The following is a 19,384-nucleotide window of genomic DNA, read 5'->3' as shown; positions in this document are numbered from 1 at the left end:
CTCACAAACAACCTGGAGCTTCTGCTTCTGAGACGCTTTTTGAGACCACAGGTTGCTCATTCATTTGACCCTGTGCGGTTTGCATACCAGGAGAAAGTTGGAGTGGACGATGTGGTTCTCTACATGCTCCACCGGGTTTATTCTCACTTGGGAGGATCATGTTCTTGGACTTCTCAAGCGCCTTCAACACAATTCAACCCCTCATACTTTGAAACAAGCTCGACGCAAAGGAGGGTTGATTCCTGCCTTATTAGCAAGTCTATTTCCCTCAGTGTTTCGCAGGGTTCAGGAGGGATTTATTGTTCAGTTGGTGCAGTTCCGCCTTCGGCCACCGGTGGCAGCACTGAGCGCTGCTGATGACTGGGAGGCGGTGACGTCTGAGAGCGAAAAGGACCCAGATGTTTTCCTCGAAATAAAACTGCGTAAGCTTGTTGGAATAAATCGAGCTTCGCCTCCCGAATTCTACATTCTCTCTCCGGGTGAGTGTAATTTCCATCAGATAACAATATTCCGTCCCAGCAGTGAAGAGTTTGTCCTTCCTGGAGTATTTTTACTGAAAGATAACAAGAAAAGTTTTTCTTTTTCTGAGTTTTTCTAATGTTGTTGCTCAACTGCACTGATTTAGACAGAGGTGCTGGTGTTATTTCCCTGCTTTCACTGATAAGTAGAAGGTGATTTAAACACCTTTAACACTGGGTATTGAGCGACCAGACAGCTTTCATAAAGAAGATAAACCATCACAGCAATAGAACTGAAATCACTTTCATTTCCGGTGTTCCAGTTTAACTGGTGATCAGGTAAACTGGCGATAGTTTCCGTCTCCAGATGTTTCGTCCGCAGATTCGTCACGATCAGACCTGGATTTACGTGAAATAAAGATACCAGATAAAGAAGACCTCGCCGAAAAACGTCGGCATCACTACTTAACAAAGTCTATATCCATGTAAATATCATCTACAGACAGTAAAAAGAAATGTGCGGGCCGAAATAAAAAACACGTATTTTTCAAGTACGGTGAGAGGATTCGAAACCACGTAATCCAGCGATAAAATTACGAGACCACCGTTTTACTCAATGTACTACCGATCAGCTCGACAAACATTCTGCTTCATCCATATGGATCACTGTCATCCTGCCAGGTGTTTAACACCTGGTGATTGTTCAGGAAACACGTCCATGTCATCTGGGGATAATCACAATTTAACACAGGCTTCCTGGTTAAGAACGAGTCACAAAACTATTTATTGTCTCACCAAGAAAACCCACAACATGAAAGCACGTCTGCTGCTGTGTTGTGTGTTAGTTTGTGTGTTCAGTGGAACAGATCCAGAGCAGAACTTCGAGCTTAACTCGGGTTTATTCACAGAAACACTCAGACCCTCAGCAGCCTCCCATCAGAACAACACGCAGTACAATCTAGCTTGATTTGCTAAAATACATCGGAAAAAACTGAGACCCCGTTGTTTAAACTAGTCACTCAGAAAACAATAAAAACTCGTTCAGTCCTCCACGTCCTAACCGTCATTCAGAGCACTTTAACCGCTGACATATATATATACATATATATATATATATATATATATACATATATATATATATATATATATATATATATACATATATATATATATATATATATATATATATATATATATATACATATATATACATATATATAGGTGCTTGTCGGATTCGATCTGGTCAAAACAAACAATGATTTACTCGCTCTACACAGTGAGCCATCAGCACCTATTGCAGGTATTGAAGTGACTACAGTCACATTTGAACGTTACAGCTACAGATATTCCTGTTGTACTCTGAAGATATTGTGGTGCCATATTTGTATATTTAGCCTACATGTACTCAAAGGTGGATTAGGAGCATGTCATTAAATCAAATACTGTCAAACACCACAATTCACTCTAGTCTTCCTCTGCGACATCTTTAAAAGTATCTTCTGCCATTTCTAAACCAGCCAGGGTGTTTGGGAAGACACAAATCACACAAATATATTGTTTGTTTTAACCAGGTCGGATCCATTTACTTCCTTTTTTTTAAAAAAAAGTTTTGTCAGCGGTTAAAGTGCTCTGAAATGACGGTTAGGACGTGGATGACTGAACAAGTTTTTATTGTTTTCTGAGTGACTATAGTTTAAACAACGGTGGTCTCAGTTTGTTCCGATGTATTTTAGCAAATAAAGCTGATGTTCTGCTGCGTGTTGTTCTGATGGGAGGCTGCTGAGGGTCTGAGTGTTTCTGTGAATAAACCCGAGTTAAACCTGAAGTTCTGCTCTGGATCTGTTCCACTGAACACACAAACTAACACACAACACAGCAGTGGACGTGCTTCTATGTTGTGGGTTTTATTGGTGAGACAATAAATAGTTTTGTGACTCGTTCTTAACCAGGCAGCCTGTGTTAAGTTGTGACTATCCCCAGTTGACATGGACGTGTTTCCTGAACAATCACCAGGTGTTAAACACCTGGCAGGATGACAGTGATCTATATGGATGAAGCAGAATGTTTGTCGAGCTGATTAGTAGCACAATGAGTAAAACGGTGGTCTCGTAATTTTATCGCAGGATTACGTGGTTTCGAATCCTCTCACCGTACTTGAAAAATACGTGTTTTTTATTTTGGCCCGCACATTTCTTTTTACTGTCTGTAGATGATATTTACATGGATATAGACTTTATTAAGAAGTGATGCCGACGTTTTTCGGCGAGGTCTTCTTTATCTGGTATCTTTATTTCACGTAAATCCAGGTCTGATCGTGACGAATCTGCGGACGAAACATCTGGAGACGGAAACTATCACCAGTTTACCTGATCACCAGTTAAACTGGAACACCGGGTTTTAGGACGAACGAAAAATTAAGGTATACATTAATGTAGATACAAATGAGTAAATAAAAAATATCTACATTTTACAACCAAACAAGGACACTGTTAAATTCATGTCCTGAATTTATTTTCTAATTTCAATACAGAAACTTATTTCGGCTATGTTTTCACTTCTGCATTTGTTCTATTGTTTCTTTGTGTCCATATTTCTATTAATGTCTGTGTGAATCCTGTAAGATAAATCGACCAGTTGGCAAATATTACATTAATGATCAACTGACTGCTTTGAGGTTTGTTTGTGTTTTAAGTCTAAATTATGTTTTATTATTTCTGGTTTCCTCCTCTTTGACAGTGAGTTGAATATCTTTGGACTAGGGCTGGGCGATATGGCCTAAAGAAAAGTCTCCGATTTTTTCACAAAAAATCCCGATTCACGATTTATCCGATATCGCCGGGGGGCGGGGGGGCGCACTCTGAACTACGGGAACCCAGCGGGAAGGTGATGGTGGCGGATGTTGATGAGAAAATCGATTTTCATTAAAACAAATCGACATTAAGTACAAAGTCGAATTAATCGATAAAATCGATTTATCGCCCAGCCCTACTTTGGACAAAACAAGACATTTTAGAAACCAAACAAATGATCGATTTTATGAGAAAATAATTAATATTTAATCCATCCATTCATGATCTATACACCACTTACTCCTCATTAGAGTCTATCCCAGCTGACTTAGGGTGAAGACAAGGGACACAATGGACAGGTTATCAGTCTATCACAGGGATACACATAGAGACAAACGGGCCGATGGACAATTTACAGTTACCAATTAACCTGAGCATGTTTTTGGGCTGTGGGAGGAAACTGGAGAAAACCCACACATGCACAGGGAGAACACGCAGACTCCAAGCCGTAAGAGCCCAGGAAGGCAGGGATGCAAACCAGGGATCTTCTAGCAGCAAGGGGATGGTGCTAACCACCAAACCACTGTGCAGCCTAATATTGAATCCACAATAGAAAAATATTAGTTTGAAGCTATCATTGGATTCGTTAACCTCAGACTATCAGTGATTGTTCAGCTGGGCGAACCAGACAGAAGCAAACGATTCCTATCAAATCTACATGACACAAGCTAACTTTGCTAACTGTCCACCTTGAAACTGGTTTCACCGTGTTGTCCACAGTTTCTATTATCCTCCTAACTTGGAGGTTTATTTGGTCAGATCCTTCAGCCAACATCATCCAAACACCATGTCTCCACTTTATATTTCAGAAACTGTTAGAAGCTCTAATGTCACCACCAGAGTTGTTCCTGTGGTGTCTTCATCCATATACAGTTGGAGGTTTGGGTTCAGGCTTCATCTGATGCAGCACTTTTAAGTACTGTCTTCTGAATACTGTCTTTCAGTGTCCAGCAGCAGGCAGGATGTCTGTGACTATGACCAAGGCTGAGGGGGTCACTGTGTTCACTTTGACCTCGGACCCCCAAAGTGCTTGGCCTCCTCTGTGCCAGATCTTCAAGGGTCTTTGCTACAGTCCAGTTTGCTGCTCGGTGTCTCAGCAGCTGAGGAGGATCCAGAGAACTTCTCAGTCAGTGCTGGGGGTGAGCATCAATGCTTCCAGATGCTCTCACATTTTTAATCCATACTTATTTCTTTCCCCTCCTGATTTTGAGTCAAACTTTGACTAAATCATGGTGGCCTGTGTTTGAGCTTCAGGTGTTGTTGTATTTATATGAGATCATTTCTATGAAACCATGAGAGAGCTGTGTTCTGCACCATGTTTGTAGTTTATACTGTGTTTCCTGTTTCACAGACTCTGCAGATTATGGTTGGGCTGCTCAATCTTGTCCTTGGAGCCATTGTCCTCGGCCCTAGTTCCTGGTGGCATTTATATTATTTTGCCATGTTTCCTTTTTGGTTGGGAGCATTGGTAAGCAAGCTGATGTTTGATTAGAGATTTTGTTTTCTCCATCATGTTTTTGTTGTCATTAACTCAAATACAGCAGAACTTTTCCTGCAGAAATTGCAGCTGTAGAGTCTCTGCAGTTTTACTGAGGATGTGGAGTTTATTACACTGAACACCTGCATTAAATAGCAGTTCAGAGTGTTCAGGCTTTCTGAGCTCTGGACAAGGTTTGATACTGAATCTGTGTGTTTTTATCAGACATCTCTTAATTTTGAGGTGTTTTTATTAAAAAGTAGGAGCTGCTTTATGTCACTATCAGTGTGAGCACAGGATGAGGTGTCTTCACTCAACAGAAGATGATAGAATTTACATACATGAGTTTTTATTGAGTGTTTGTGTGACAATAGAACTGTGAGGATTTCTTAATGTATTTTTTGTCTTTTGTCTAGTTCATTGTGTTTGGCATCGTGTGCATTTTGTCTGAGAAGTACCCCAGTCCATGTTTGGTAAGTAGTTCATGTTTTAATCTTAGAAGGACTTCTTTTATTTAGTGCTGTAGTCAACTGAAGCAAATCTTGGTGGATTGAAACACTTCAAGCAATTATTGGTCAAATCAGGGCCACAAAATCTGCACATTATCTGCAGATGAACTTAATGGGCCACAGTGCACTGAGTGCAATCTACCTGCTCGCTCTATTTACAAATTTTACTATGTTTGTTTTATGCTGAAATGATATATATTTCTGTGCATAAAGTAAAGAGTTTTGTGTTTCAGGTCATCCTCACCCTGGTTCTGAATCTGGCAGGAGTTGCTTTTGCCATTACAGCCATTGTTATGTACAGCATCAGTGTAGCGGACACATATATGGGGGGGTGGTATTGGTATTGTGACCATAATGATTATGACTACTACGGGTACAGAAGACATCATACTACAACAACTCCATCTCCTGAGAGGGATGTCTTGCAGGAGAAGTGCTTGGAGGCCAGAGAACTGGCTCAGGTAATTATGGAAAGAGTTATTTCTGCAGTCAAAACACAAGTTGTACCTTCATGATCACCATCTCCACAGCTGCTTTCAGCTTCTGAAAGGTGGATTTGCAGATTTTCTCTGCTTTTGGATGAACATTGATCAGATACTTTGAGGTTTTGACTTTAGTTTCACCACATTCATTTAACCCAGAAAAAATATTTCAAGACTTCATGTAGCAAATATGAGAAAAATGTCTCTTTTTATAGCATATATGGGTGGAGTCTTGGACACAAAGTCATCAGAAATCCAGAGTATTAAAGTTTGTGAAAATATCTAAATGCTGAGAAACTAAACAATACTACAGTGTATTTGAGAAATGTTTGTAATGGGAAGGGAATGGGTCATTAAGAACTTAAAAATAATAAGCAGATTAATTGTGTGATAAATTAAAATATGTTCAAATTAGGGTTGCAGTTTCAAACGACTCCTCTGCAGGACTGTCCAGCTGAAAACTAGTCACGTGACCACGTAGCGGCCTGCTGTTTCTCAGCGCTGTCATGTGACCATGTTGTGATCCGCTAGTGACCGCCCGCCATCCGTGCAGTTTTCAGATGCGGTGTGTTGCCGTGCGGGAAAATCGCATCTAGTGGACACGCAGCTATAGTCCTCTTCGTCATTGTTCAGTGTTTACAAGTTATGTGAAACCTGTGGATTCGCGCGATAACCCCAAGACCCGCCTCTTTTCACACATAAGCCAATCACAGTGGTCATTCACCCACCGCTCTTACACACATTGGCCCACCTTCTTCTTTAGTGTTTGTCTCCTTTCTTCTTCTTTTGGAGTTAATGTCGGTTGGCAAAACCAGCTCATTTGCACATTACTGTCAACTACTGAAGTGTGGAGCTGAAGTTGGTCAGCAACAACAAATATTCAATAATAATAGTAAAAAGAAAAAAAAATTAGACAAATTTACTGATCACACATGCATGAGTGGATAAAAAAATTTACTTGCACTGTGTCAAATTTTAGTTGCAAAGTGCGACCATTTAGTCGCAGTCTGGAGCCCTGAGAACCAATATACAGATACAGACAACAGCCCATGTAGATAAAGCCAATTGGTTTCAGGTAAATCTGACATTAGAACATCTTCTTTCACTCTTTTCAGACTAATCTGAGCTGCTGCAGTAACTGATGGAGACTAGAGGCTTCTCTGTGCACAGCAGCTCAGCTGACTGCAGCCTGACTGTGAGGCGTTTAGGGAACATCGGTGAATTGTAGTGTCTCCAGATTAACAGAAATTCAGCCAGTGAGGTGTTAAAGTTACAGTTATTGATATTTTGCCTCTCAGAAGTGCTCTGAAGTTACATGATAGTCATTTAAAATCTTATTTTGATATAGAGATTTGGACGTTAGCAGGAGTGTAGCACAACATGGAAGTGAGAGCAGTGCTCTGTTTATTGTGCAATAAGAATATTTTGTTCCTAAAATGAATTAGTATTGATGAAACAACAATAAATACCACTTTGGCCATAACTGTGCAGCCCTGCTGTTGTTTGTGTCCCTCCAGATGCTGCTGAGAGGAATATTTGGTTTCCTGATCGTCTTGTCAGTCCTGGAGCTCTGTGTCGTCATCAGCTCTGTTGTGTTGGGGATCAAGGCTCTGAGGAGCAGACAGAAGGAATCAAACAAGGTCGAGTATGAACAAAATCCACTGACATTTGGATTTATGTGGGAAGCAAAAACCTTCTTCAGTAGCCACTGACATAAAATAACCACAAACAGAAACAAAACAGCAGTAAGAGATGCAAACCAACTACAACAAGACACGAAATGAACACAAACACATTAATGAAAGAAAAGGTTGAAAACTGACTACAACAACACAAAATGATTGCAAAGAAACAAAGCAAAGAGACACAAACTGACTTCAAAGACGCGCAGAACAACTTTGAAGAAAAACTACAGCAAAGACACAAGATACTAAAGGAACACAAAGAGGCACAAATGACTACAAGGACTTGGAAAAACAACTATAGTGACACAAAAGAACCACAAAGAGACACAAAATACCACAAAGAAATGCAAATCGACCAGAAAACGACACAAAAAATATATAAAATGACTGCAAAGACCATTGCAAACTGACTAGAGACACAAAACTGCAAAGAGACACACAAAGAACCACAAAGAGAGATACTGGTTGTGGTTGGAGAATGAAGACAGGTGGAGGTTTTATTAAAGCACCAGGAGGCGACTTTCAAGAATCAAAAATGGAAACATATTTGTTTGGTTTGATTGCAGTTCATTTCTAACAATCTAATGCGATGCTAATATGCTAATTAACAGTTTGAAAGTCTTTAGTTTTGTTCTTGAGTAATGTGATTTGAGTGTGTGGACTGGTTTTTCTGAACTTTCTCTATGTTCTTTGTCTCTTTCAGAGCGCTGAAGAGCCAGAATCCTTCAAACCACTGCTGGATGAAGTCACCACTGATCCTGGAGCCTGAATGTCAGCAGGAACTGTGATCCTGCAGCTTTAAACCACTGACTCTCTGTGCTGCAGCGTCAGTGAAGCACACAAATTCAGATGGTACAGTCTTCACATTCTGGCACTATGCTGAGCTTTGCTTAAAACTAAATGCACTTCTACTATATCATCTCTTTATGTTAGTGATCTGCACTAAACTGAATATGCTGCTGTTCATTTTAATCTTTGTTTTGGTCTTTTTAAGTAATTTTTCTATGGAGGGATGTGCCTTACAGTCTAGATGTTTGTTGCTAGAAAGGAGTTTGTAGATGTTCATGTGGCATTACTGGGTTTCTTGTTGCTTTTTTACAATATTATGCATGCCAATAAAAAATCAAGGTGTAAAAGCTGCTGACTGTTACATGTTTTTATGTGTATTGTGACGACCCTCCACCTGGACAGGTGTTCCTGTCTGGTCTTTCTGGAGCTGAGGGTTGTCAGCTGATGAGCTGTGATCAAGTGGCTCAGCTCCATTTAATCCCTCTCACTCCTACTCCAGGTCTCTCTCTGACAGGAGATGCTGCCTGTGGGAGCTCCAGCCTCATGGTTTTGGGTTTTGTTTGCTGTCTTTAATTCACAGGATTGGTTATTTGCATTGCAATAAATCCATTTTTAGTCACCACACTGTTGTTGTCTCCCTGTTTTGTTGCAGCCTTTGAGCAAAGCTGTAACTGTATGAATTTGAAAAAGTGTCTGAAAGTTGAATTGGTTACATATTTTGCATTCAAACAACATGTAAAGGTATGAAGATGAATTTAATATCAAGCCAGTTAAATTTAAATCAGCTCTAAAGTGGGAAAAAATGAGTGAACATGTTTTTAATAGAGATTTAAACACTGGCAGTGAATATTAATATTCAGCTTCTTTCTATCTTCCCAAATTTGGTGTCATATCAAGCAGAAATCATCAAAAGTGAACTGGAAGGCGTGCAAAATGACAACAAACACATCGATGTGTCCTGAATCTTCTCCTGGTCCTTTTCTCTGGTATTACTCTGCCAAGAAGGCGGAGCTTCGGCAGAGTTACGTGACGATCGACGTACATTTGTCTGTGTGAAACATTACTCAAAAACGGATGAACGGATTTGGATGAAATTTTCAGGGAAGGTCAGAAATGTCACAAGGACCCCCTGATTAGACTTTGGCAGTGATGCAGCTTATTGTCTGGATCCACGGATTTGTTAAGGATTTCTGTATCATTGCAAAATAGCGGCACGGCATCACTAACTATGACAACAAGTGAACACTACGTCAGCTGCCTGCTGATGATCACATGATTTCGATCCTACTACAAATTGACCTGCGAACTTATCGGGACTTATCCGTTGGAAATACAAGGAACAACTGATTAAATTGTGGAGGTGTTTCTGAGTCCCATCAATTCCCGCCGCCCGCTACATATTTTGGTCACGTGATTCAGTATCTGTACATAACGTACACATGCATAACACACGCCTGTGCTCAGCGCAAGGTCATTTAGTTTGTAGGTTCATCTATATTAAACGGCCGCATTCTATAGTGATTTCTGTCACAAATTTTGCCAAGATTTCAGCTGTTGGAAATGATACGACTGAGCAGCCTTGGCAGGGTTCTGCGCTCTGAGTGCTTTTCTTGTTGGTTTTGCTTTGATTTGTGTCCATTTTGCCTTTCAATGCTTCTCTGTGAGGTCGATTTGTTTTGCTTCCATTTGTGTATCTCTGAGTCTTTGCAGTTGTTTTACCATTTGTTATCTTTGCAGCAGCAGTGATTTGTGGTCATTTTGTTTCTCATGAGTGGGTTTCTTCCATCTGTTCCGTTCTGCTTGTTTTGCTTTTCATGTGTCTTTGTGTTCATTTTCTGCTCTTTTTTGTGGTATTGTTCTTTGATCGCCCCTTTTGCCAACTGGTTTGCATCATTCTGGTGTCATTTTACACATCTTTGCAGTCATTTAGCTTGCATTGGTTTAGCAGTGATTCATGCTCATTTTGAAGCTCCTATTTGTCTTTGCATTAATTTTGCTTTATTTGTCAGCTTTCAGGTGAATTTCTTTGTTTGTTTGTTTGGCCCGTTCTTGCAACTATTTTTTTTTTTTTTTTTAAATCATTTTGTCATCAATGAACAAGAGCTTTGTTTGTTAGAGACTTGTGGTCAAAATGTACTGCTCTGACATGATGGTAAACAGTTTTGGTTGCACTGCCATAATGTGTGTGCACAGTGCCTGGATAAAGTATTCACTCGCCTTACAGCTTTTCCCTTTTTGTTGCTTTTTCACATTGAATGGTGGTCACTCAATTTGGCTTTTCTGACAAAAAAATTTGCCAAAAAAAGACTCTTTTATGTGATGGTGGACAGATTTTTACAAAGTAATGTCAGTTTGTTGTTTCACTGAGTCAGAACTCGGATGCAAGATATCAGCATATATATTCTGACTGAGCATTGGACTACTATGAAGAGTCACTCATCAGAATACATTTTGTAATTATCAAGTATTTGTATCTGTACTCTTGTTTCTTTGCTCAGCTGTTTCTTTCTGTGGTAGTTCTCGAGATATGGACACAGTTGAGATTTATTGGGATTTTTGTCTGCAAACTCTCAAAAGCCAAAGAGCTAAAGTGAATAATGCAAACTGTGATTTGTTTTTTGTTCTTTTTTATTTTTGCACTAAAGTTGTGGTTCTTGCAAATCTTCTCAACCCTAAAACTAAACCCTTCTATTCTTTTGTTAACATTGATTCAGCAATTGTCTGTTAAAATCAATGTATACCCAAAGGTAAATTGAGGAAATGGTGCATATCAATGAAAGCAAATTCTGATCCTACAGTAAATACATCCCAAAATCCACAGAATTCATACTGGTTTTTAAGAAAGACATTGTGAACAGAAACTTGAAGTTGCTTCCAAACATTTGGACTGTAGTTTACACTGAGTTATTCTGAGCACTTCAAATTTAAGACTCTTAAAAGGATGATGTAGATCTGTTGAAGTGAGGAGAATCGAGATATCTTAAAGCAGAAATATGACAATCAGAATTAGACGGTAGATATCTGAAAGTCAAATCACAATCTGCAGCTGAACTGTAGATATCTGTAAAGGTAAAAGTGATGACATTTGTCCTGGAAGAATCACAGTGTGGAGATCAGAAATATCACATATCTGCTCTTCATATCACAAGATAAGATCAGATCAACTTAATTCATCCCAGAGGAAATGGTTTTGCCAGAGTACAATAAAGAAAGGTTAGTGGAATGTAAACAATTACACAGAGGATAGCAGTTAAACAGAAATAAAAAAAATGAATACAAAGTACAAAATAAATAAAACAACACAAGTTCAAAGTGTAAACTGTCAACTAAATAACAAGAAACAGAAAAAAGTGAAGTTAAAGTAAACAGATATTGCACAGAAATTTAATAGAGAAAAAGAAAGTCAACTGAGCTGCTGTGCACAAAAAAAACCTCTCGTCTCAATCAGTTACTGCAGCAGCTCAGATTAGTTTGAAAAGAGTGAATGAAGAAATTAAAACAAGAGTTGACACGCAGAATCAAAAAGTTGAGGTATGGAAATGCAGAAATAAATTCAGGACATTAATTGAACTCATTTTTCATTTTCAAAATCTAAATATTTTAATGCCTTTGCTCAATAAATTCTATTTGCATTTATGTATACCTCAGCCATTTTTGTCCGTAAAGCCCCGAAATGAAAGTGATATCACAGGCTGTGCCGCTGGGATTCAGAATCTCTGACTTTGTGGACTGGTGTGAGCGAAACCATCTGCAGCTCAACGCAACGAGACATCCACCCTGCAAGAAAGAGCGCTATCGCAGGTCCTTCATCCCATCTGCTATAAGACTTTACAACATCAGCATCACTGGCTGATGTTAACATAAACTGGACTATATCATTACCACCCCAAACCATAAAATTTGCACTGACATTCTTGCACTGCATATCTTTGCACTTTTAAACTTTATTTTTATTTTTATTTTTTCTGTTAAGCCACTTTATCCTCATCTCTCACCCTTGTATATACTGTAAATTTTATTACTATTGTTCTATTATTATTTTATTCTTATCACTACGTCTACTGTTACATAAGCTGCTGTAACAATGTAAATTTCCCCTGGAGTGGGGAGAAATAAAGAACTTTATCTTATCTTATCTTATCTTATCTTATCTTATCTTAATACTCCTGTTCAGGAGGGATTTCTTGTACGGTTGATGCAGTTCCACCTTCGGCCACCGGTGGCAGCACTGAGCGCTGCTGATGACTGGGAGGCGGTGACGTCTGAGAGCGACGATGACCAGGATCAGGTGTATTCCTGGAGATCAAACTGCGTCAGCTTGTTGGAATAAGTCGAGCTTCGTCTCCTGAAATCCACAATCTCTCTGCTGGTGAGTAACATTTCCATCAGATAACAATATTCCGTCCCAGCAGTGAAGAGTTTGTCCTTCCCGGAGCATTTTTACTGAAAGATAACAAGAAAAGTTTTTCTTTCTTGTTTTGTTAGTTTTTTTTTATGTTGTTGCTTTCATTTCCGGGTTTTGCAAAGGACTAGAAATGGTTTAAGTACACATAAATGTAGATATAAATGATTAAATTAAAATATATACATTTTACAACCAAACAAGGACATTGTTAAATTCATGTCCTGGACTCATATTAACATTTCTGCATTTCTTCTGTTGTTTCTTTGTGTCCGCATTTCTATTGATGTCTGTGTGAATCCTGTAAGATTAATCGACCGATTGGCACATATTACATTAATGACCACCTATTTTAATAGCTGTTTAACTGGTTTGAGATTTGTTTTTTTTTAAGTGTAAATCGTGTTTTAATATCTGGCTTCTTTCCTCCTCTTTGACACTGAGTTGAGTATCTTTGGACAAAACAAGACATTTTCTGACATTTTAGAGACCAAAAAAATGATTGATTTCATGAGAAAATAATTAATATTTAATCCACAACAGAAAAATATTGGTTTGAAGCTGTCATTGGATTCGTTAACTCAGACTATCAGTGATTGTTCAGCTGGACGAACCAGACAGAAGCAAACGATTCCTATCAAATCTACATGACACAACTATCCACCTTGAAACTGGTTTCACCGTGTTGTCCACAGTTTCTATTATCCTCCTAACTTGGAGGTTTATTTGGTCAGATCCTTCAGCCAACATCATCCAAACACCATGTCTCCACTTTATATTTCAGAAACTGTTAGAAGCTCTAATGTCACCACCAGAGTTGTTCCTGTGGTGTCTTCATCCATATACAGTTGGAGGTTTGGGTTCAGGCTTCATCTGATGCAGCACTTTTAAATACTGTCTTCTGAATACTGTCTTTCAGTGTCCAGCAGCAGGCAGGATGTCTGTGACTATGACCAAGGCTGAGGGGGTGACTGTGTTCACTTTGACCTCGGACCCCCAAAGTGCTTGGCCTCCTCTGTGCCAGATCTTCAAGGGTCTTTGCTACAGTCCAGTTTGCTGCTCCGTGTCTCAGCAGCTGAGGAGGATCCAGAGAACTTCTCAGTCAGTGCTGGGGGTGAGCATCAATGCTTCCAGATGCTCTCACATTTTTAATTCATACTTATTTCTTTCCCCTCCTGATTTTGAGTCAAACTTTGACTAAATCATGGTGGCCTGTGTTTGAGCTTCAGGTGTTGTTGTATTTATATGAGATCATTTCTATGAAACCATGAGAGAGCTGTGTTCTGCACCATGTTTGTAGTTTATACTGTGCTTCCTGTTTCACAGACTCTGCAGATTATGGTTGGGCTCCTCAATCTTGGCTTTGGAGCCGTCCTCTTCGGCTCTGAAGGTGGTGTTGGGTGGCAAATACGTCATACCGTGTTTCCTTTTTGGTTGGGAGCATTGGTAAGCAAGCTGATGTTTGATTAGAGATTTTGTTTTCTCCATCATGTTTTTGTTGTGTCATTAACTCAAATACAGCAGAACTTTTCCTGCAGAAATTGCAGCTGTAGAGTCTCTGCAGTTTTACTGAGGATGTGGAGTTTATTACACTGAACACCTGCATTAAATAGCAGTTCAGAGTGTTCAGGCTTTCTGAGCTCTGGACAAGGTTTGATACTGAATCTGTGTGTTTTTATCAGACATCTCTTAATTTTGAGGTGTTTTTATTAAAAAGTAGGAGCTGCTTTATGTCACTATCAGTGTGAGCACAGGATGAGGTGTCTTCACTCAATAGAAGATGATAGAATTTACATACATGAGTTTTTATTGAGTGTTTGTGTGACAATAGAACTGTGAGGATTTCTTAATGTATTTTTTGTCTTTTGTCTAGTTCATTGTGTTTGGCATCGTGTGCATTTTGTCTGAGAAGTACCCCAGTCCATGTTTGGTAAGTAGTTCATGTTTTAATCTTAGAAGGACTTCTTTTATTTAGTGCTGTAGTCAACTGAAGCAAATCTTGGTGGATTGAAACACTTCAAGCAATTATTGGTCAAATCAGGGCCACAAAATCTGCACATTATCTGCAGATGAACTTAATGGGCCACAGTGCACTGAGTGCAATCTACCTGCTCGCTCTATTTACAAATTTTACTATGTTTGTTTTATGCTGAAATGATATATATTTCTGTGCATAAAGTAAAGAGTTTTGTGTTTCAGGTCATCCTCACCCTGGTTCTGAATCTGGCAGGAGTTGCTTTTGCCATTACAGCCATTGTTATGTACAGCATCAATGTAGCGAACATATATCTGGGGTATTGGTATTGTGACCGTGATCATTACTACTACGGGTACGGAAGACATCATACTACAACAACTCCATCTCCTGAGAGGGATGTCTTGCAGGAGAAGTGCTTGGAGGCCAGAGAACTGGCTCAGGTAATTATGGAAAGAGTTATTTCTGCAGTCAGAACACAAGTTGTACCTTCATGATCACCATCTCCACAGCTGCTTTCAGCTTCTGAAAGGTGGATTTGCAGATTTTCTCTGCTTTTGGATGAACATTGATCAGATACTTTGAGGTTTTGACTTTAGTTTCACCACATTCATTTAACCCAGAAAAAATATTTCAAGACTTCATGTAGCAAATATGAGAAAAATGTCTCCTTTTATAGCATATATGGGTGGAGTCTTGGACACAAAGTCATCAGAAATCCAGAGTATTAAAGTTTGTGAAAATATCTAAATGCTGAGAAACTAAACAATACTACAGTGTATTTGAGAAATGTTTGTAATGGGAAGGGAATGGGTCATTAAGAACTTAAAAATAATAAGCAGATTAATTGTGTGATAAATTAAAATATGTTCAAATTAGGGTTGCAAATTTCAAACATTTTCCTCAACCGTTAGTCGACCACGTTATTGATCAATAATTTATTAATCAGTAAGTTGAATTTAATACAGCAGATGTTTTTCCATTTACCAAAGCATTTTTAATCTCTGAGACTTAATGTTCACTGCATTATCAGCTCGTTTACAATAGAAAATTTGGAGAACCAACATAAATATAAACAGAAAACAGCCTATGTCGATAAATTTGGTTGGTTTCAGGTAAATCTGACATTAGAACATCTTCTTTCACTCTTTTCAGACTAATCTGAGCTGCTGCAGTAACTGATGGAGACTAGAGGCTTCTCTGTGCACAGCAGCTCAGCTGACTGCAGCCTGACTGTGAGGCGTTTAGGGAACATCAGTGAATTGTAGTGTCTCCAGATTAACAGAAATTCAGCCAGTGAGGTGTTAAAGTTACAGTTATTGATACTTCGCCTGTCAGAGGTGCTCTGAAGTTAGATGCTGAAGTGCTCTGAAGTTCATTATATATTAATGATCTCCCAGATGTCTGTCCGGGGCTTAATGTTGTGATGTACGCGGATGACACGGTGATCTTCACTCAGGGAAAAGATGCAGTGACAATTGCAGCGAACCTCACAAATGCCTTATCTAAGACTGGTTAAGACTGAATTGTCTCATAATAAACGCCAAAAAACAGTTTTTATGATGTTCATAAAACAACACACCAGTGAAGCATAATATTGAAAAATCTGACTGTGGAAGGCTCACCAAGCAACTGGTGACACAAAGCAGATCCTCTGTGTATTTAGATGGGGAAGAATTGGAGATGGTATCTCACTTCAAGTATCTTGGGGTTGTCTTGGACTCCAACCTCAATTTTAAAAAACATATCAAAAAGGTAACCAATATAATACAATTTAATTTACAAAATTTTAAACAAATTTGGCCTTTCATAACAACAGAAGTTGCTAAATCCTACCTCCACTGCATGATCCTTTCGCACATCGAATACTGCTTCACAACCTGGTCGTTTGCTGGCGTCACTGCTCTAAAACCTATTCTACAGCTTTATAAAAAAGCCATTGAGGTATTTGACAAAAAGCCGCAGCCATTTCATTGTTGCGCAGTCTTAGAGAAATATGGATTTCTATGCTTTGAGAGTTTTAAATCATTTAAAAGAGCTTGTTTAATCTGTAAGTCTGTGAATGGGATGGCCCCACTGCCCCTGGCGAATTTTATCAAAAAGAAAAATGGTATTGGTGGTACGAGGTCAGCCACAAGGGGCGATTGTGAAGTAAAATTTTGAAAGTCCTCCTTTGCACAGAATGCCTTATCTATTAAAGGTTGCACAAACTAGAATACTTTACCTACAGCTATCAGAGAAAGTTCCACTTTCGTCAGTTTTAAGAGACAGTATAAGACATGGCTGATTGACAATCAAACATGTGAACATTGAGGAATTCAGGCACTTCAAAATCAGACATTTAAAAATAAAAAAAACAGGCTCTTTAACTATGTGCACTTCATGACAGGCTATGCCTAGAAAGCACTAAAGTAGTATCACTTTAGGGTAGGTTTAACCCAGTTAGAATTAATTGTCGTCTTTGCTTTGCTGTATTGTTTTTTATACATCCGTAACTTTGTATTTTTTATTTTTATTTTTTTATTTTATGTGTGGGACAACGGATGGAAATTAGCCTTGTGCTAAATCTGGCGTATTTACTGTGACTTATTATGAGATTGTATGTTCATTAATATGCACTGTCCTGGCCAAATAAATAAAATTAAAAAGATGATAGGTATTTAAAATCTTATTTTGATGCAGAGATTTGTACGTTAACAGGAGTGTAGCACAACGTGGAAGTGAGAGCAGTGCTCTGTTTATTGTGCAATACAAATATTCTGTCCCTAAAATGAATTAGTATTGATTAAATAACAATAAATATCACTTTGGCCATAACTGTGCAGCCCTGCTGTTGTTTGTGTCCGTCCAGATGCTGCTGAGAGGAATAAACGGTGTCCTGATCGTCTTGTCAGTCCTGGAGCTCTGCGTCGTCATCAGCTCTGTTGTGTTGGGGATCAAGGCTCTGAGGAGCAGACAGAAGGAATCAAACAAGGTCGAGTATAAAGAAAAATTCAACAACATTTGGATTTGTGTGGGAAGCAAAAACCTTCTTCAGTAGCCACTGACATAAAATAACCACAAACAGAAACAAAACAGCAGTAAGAGATGCAAACCAACTACGAGCAGGCACTGAAAGACCACAAAAGAGAAATAAAATGATTGCAAAAAGCACAAAATGTCCACAAAGACACACAAATGCTGGCAATGATTCGTAGACAGACAATTAGGAAACACAATGACTGTGAATGGAAAACAGTTATCACAGACAGACACAAAATGACTGCAAAAGCATGCAAACTGACTACAGAGACACAAAACAACTGCAAAGAGACACACGACTGTTAAAAGCTGCAAACTGAGTAAAAAGAGACACAAGACAAGAAAAAAAAAACAGAAACACAAAATGATCACAAAAAGATGCAAACCAACCAAAATAAAACACAGAAAATTACCAGAGTGACACACAAACTGACTACAAGCACAAAATAACCTCAAAAGGAGACAAAATGGTCACAAAAATGGTACAAAGAGGCAGAACAAAGAGACACAAAATACCACAAAGAATTGTAAATCGACCACAATACGACACAAAAAAATATGTAAAATGACTGCATTGCAAACTGTTATCTAGAAGAGACACAAAACAACTGCAAAGACACAAAACAATTACAAGGAGACACACAAAGAACCACAAAGAGACACAAAATAACCTCAAAGAGACACAAAACAACTGCAAAGACACAAAGCAATTGCAGAGACACAGAATTCCCTAAAAGAGACACAAAACGACTGCAATGAGATGCTAAATGACAGACAGACACAAATTAGGTTACAAACAGACTACACAGACACAAAGAGACACAAAACGGTTGTTCAGAGATGCAAACTGACTATGAAGACGTCATGAAAAGAGAACAGAAAAGACCACAGAGACACAAAAAGACCACAATGATACTGGTTGTGGTTGGAGAATGAAGACAGGTGGAGTTTTATTAAAGCACCAGGAGGCGACTTTCAAGAATCAAAAATGGAAACATATTTGTTTGGTTTGATTGCAGTTCATTTCTAACGATCTAATGCGATGCTAATATGCTAATTAACAGTTTGAAAGTCTTTAGTTTTGTTCTTGAGTAATGTGATTTGAGTGTGTGGACTGGTTTTTCTGAACTTTCTCCATGTTCTTTGTCTCTTTCAGAGCGCTGAAGAGCCAGAATCCTTCAAACCACTGCTGGATGAAGTCACCACTGATCCTGGAGCCTGAATGTCAGCAGGAACTGTGATCCTGCAGCTTTAAACCACTGACTCTCTGTGCTGCAGCGTCAGTGAAGCACACAAATTCAGATGGTACAGTCTTCACATTCTGGCACTATGCTGAGCTTTGCTTAAAACTAAATGCACTTCTACTGTATCATCTCTTTATGTCAGTGATCTGCACTAAACTGAATATGCTGCTGTTCATTTTAATCTTTGTTTTGGTCTTTTTAAGTAATTTTTCTATGGAGGGATGTGCCTTACAGTCAAGGTGTTTGTTGCTAGGAAGGAGTTTTTAGACGTTCATGTGGCATTACTGGGTTTCTTGTCGCTTTTTTACAATATTATGTATGCCAATAAAAAATCAAGGTGTAAAAGCTGCTGACTGTTACATGTGTTTGGATCTTGAAAAGTGTCTGAAAGTTGAATCAGTTACATATTTTGTGTTCAAACAGCATATGAAAGGATGAAGATGAATTTAATACCAAGTTGTCTGTAGATAGAAAGTCTGGATTAATAGACTGT

The 19,384-nt window shown here is 38.8% G+C and overlaps 1 protein-coding gene across 3 annotated transcripts; it reads left to right on the top strand.

Annotated features, from left to right (window-relative positions):
- Nucleotides 1-325: 325 nt before the first annotated feature.
- tmem176l.1 (transmembrane protein 176l.1) lies at nucleotides 326-19,240 on the top strand. 3 transcript variants are annotated; one of them, XM_035954766.2, is made up of 7 exons: nucleotides 326-479; nucleotides 4,252-4,446; nucleotides 4,659-4,775; nucleotides 5,201-5,257; nucleotides 5,527-5,754; nucleotides 7,293-7,415; nucleotides 8,164-8,871. In XM_035954766.2, exons 2-7 carry the CDS (start codon nucleotides 4,270-4,272, stop codon nucleotides 8,227-8,229), a joined length of 768 nt encoding a protein of 255 aa, XP_035810659.2. In that variant the 5' UTR covers nucleotides 326-479; nucleotides 4,252-4,269; the 3' UTR covers nucleotides 8,230-8,871. The 3 variants fall into 3 exon arrangements, with proteins under 3 accessions (XP_035810659.2, XP_054869767.1, XP_023140388.2); XM_055013792.1 differs by lacking the exons at nucleotides 4,252-4,446; nucleotides 4,659-4,775; nucleotides 5,201-5,257; ... (1 more) ...; nucleotides 7,293-7,415; nucleotides 8,164-8,871 and adding exons at nucleotides 13,571-13,765; nucleotides 13,978-14,097; nucleotides 14,525-14,581; ... (1 more) ...; nucleotides 17,478-17,600; nucleotides 18,804-19,240 and having other exon boundaries at nucleotides 460-479; XM_023284620.3 differs by lacking the exons at nucleotides 326-479; nucleotides 4,252-4,446; nucleotides 4,659-4,775; ... (2 more) ...; nucleotides 7,293-7,415; nucleotides 8,164-8,871 and adding exons at nucleotides 12,462-12,618; nucleotides 13,571-13,765; nucleotides 13,978-14,097; ... (2 more) ...; nucleotides 17,478-17,600; nucleotides 18,804-19,240.
- The last annotated feature ends 144 nt before the right edge of the window (nucleotides 19,241-19,384 follow it).

Source organism: Amphiprion ocellaris, chromosome 9 (genome assembly GCF_022539595.1).
Source record: "Amphiprion ocellaris isolate individual 3 ecotype Okinawa chromosome 9, ASM2253959v1, whole genome shotgun sequence".
NCBI classification, from domain to species: Eukaryota; Metazoa; Chordata; class Actinopteri; family Pomacentridae; genus Amphiprion; species Amphiprion ocellaris.
Note: the sequence above shows the minus strand (reverse complement) of the source record. Positions and strands in the feature narration are given on the sequence as shown.

Excerpts from the sequence above, each read along its gene's own strand:
- tmem176l.1 (XM_035954766.2), top strand. The coding sequence starts at position 4,270 with ATGTCTGTGACTATGACCAAGGCTGAGGGGGTCACTGTGTTCACTTTG. Across the intron at positions 4,447-4,658 it reads CTTCTCAGTCAGTGCTGGGG|ACTCTGCAGATTATGGTTGG; the intron begins GTGAGCATCAAT and ends CCTGTTTCACAG. Across the intron at positions 4,776-5,200 it reads CTTTTTGGTTGGGAGCATTG|TTCATTGTGTTTGGCATCGT; the intron begins GTAAGCAAGCTG and ends TCTTTTGTCTAG.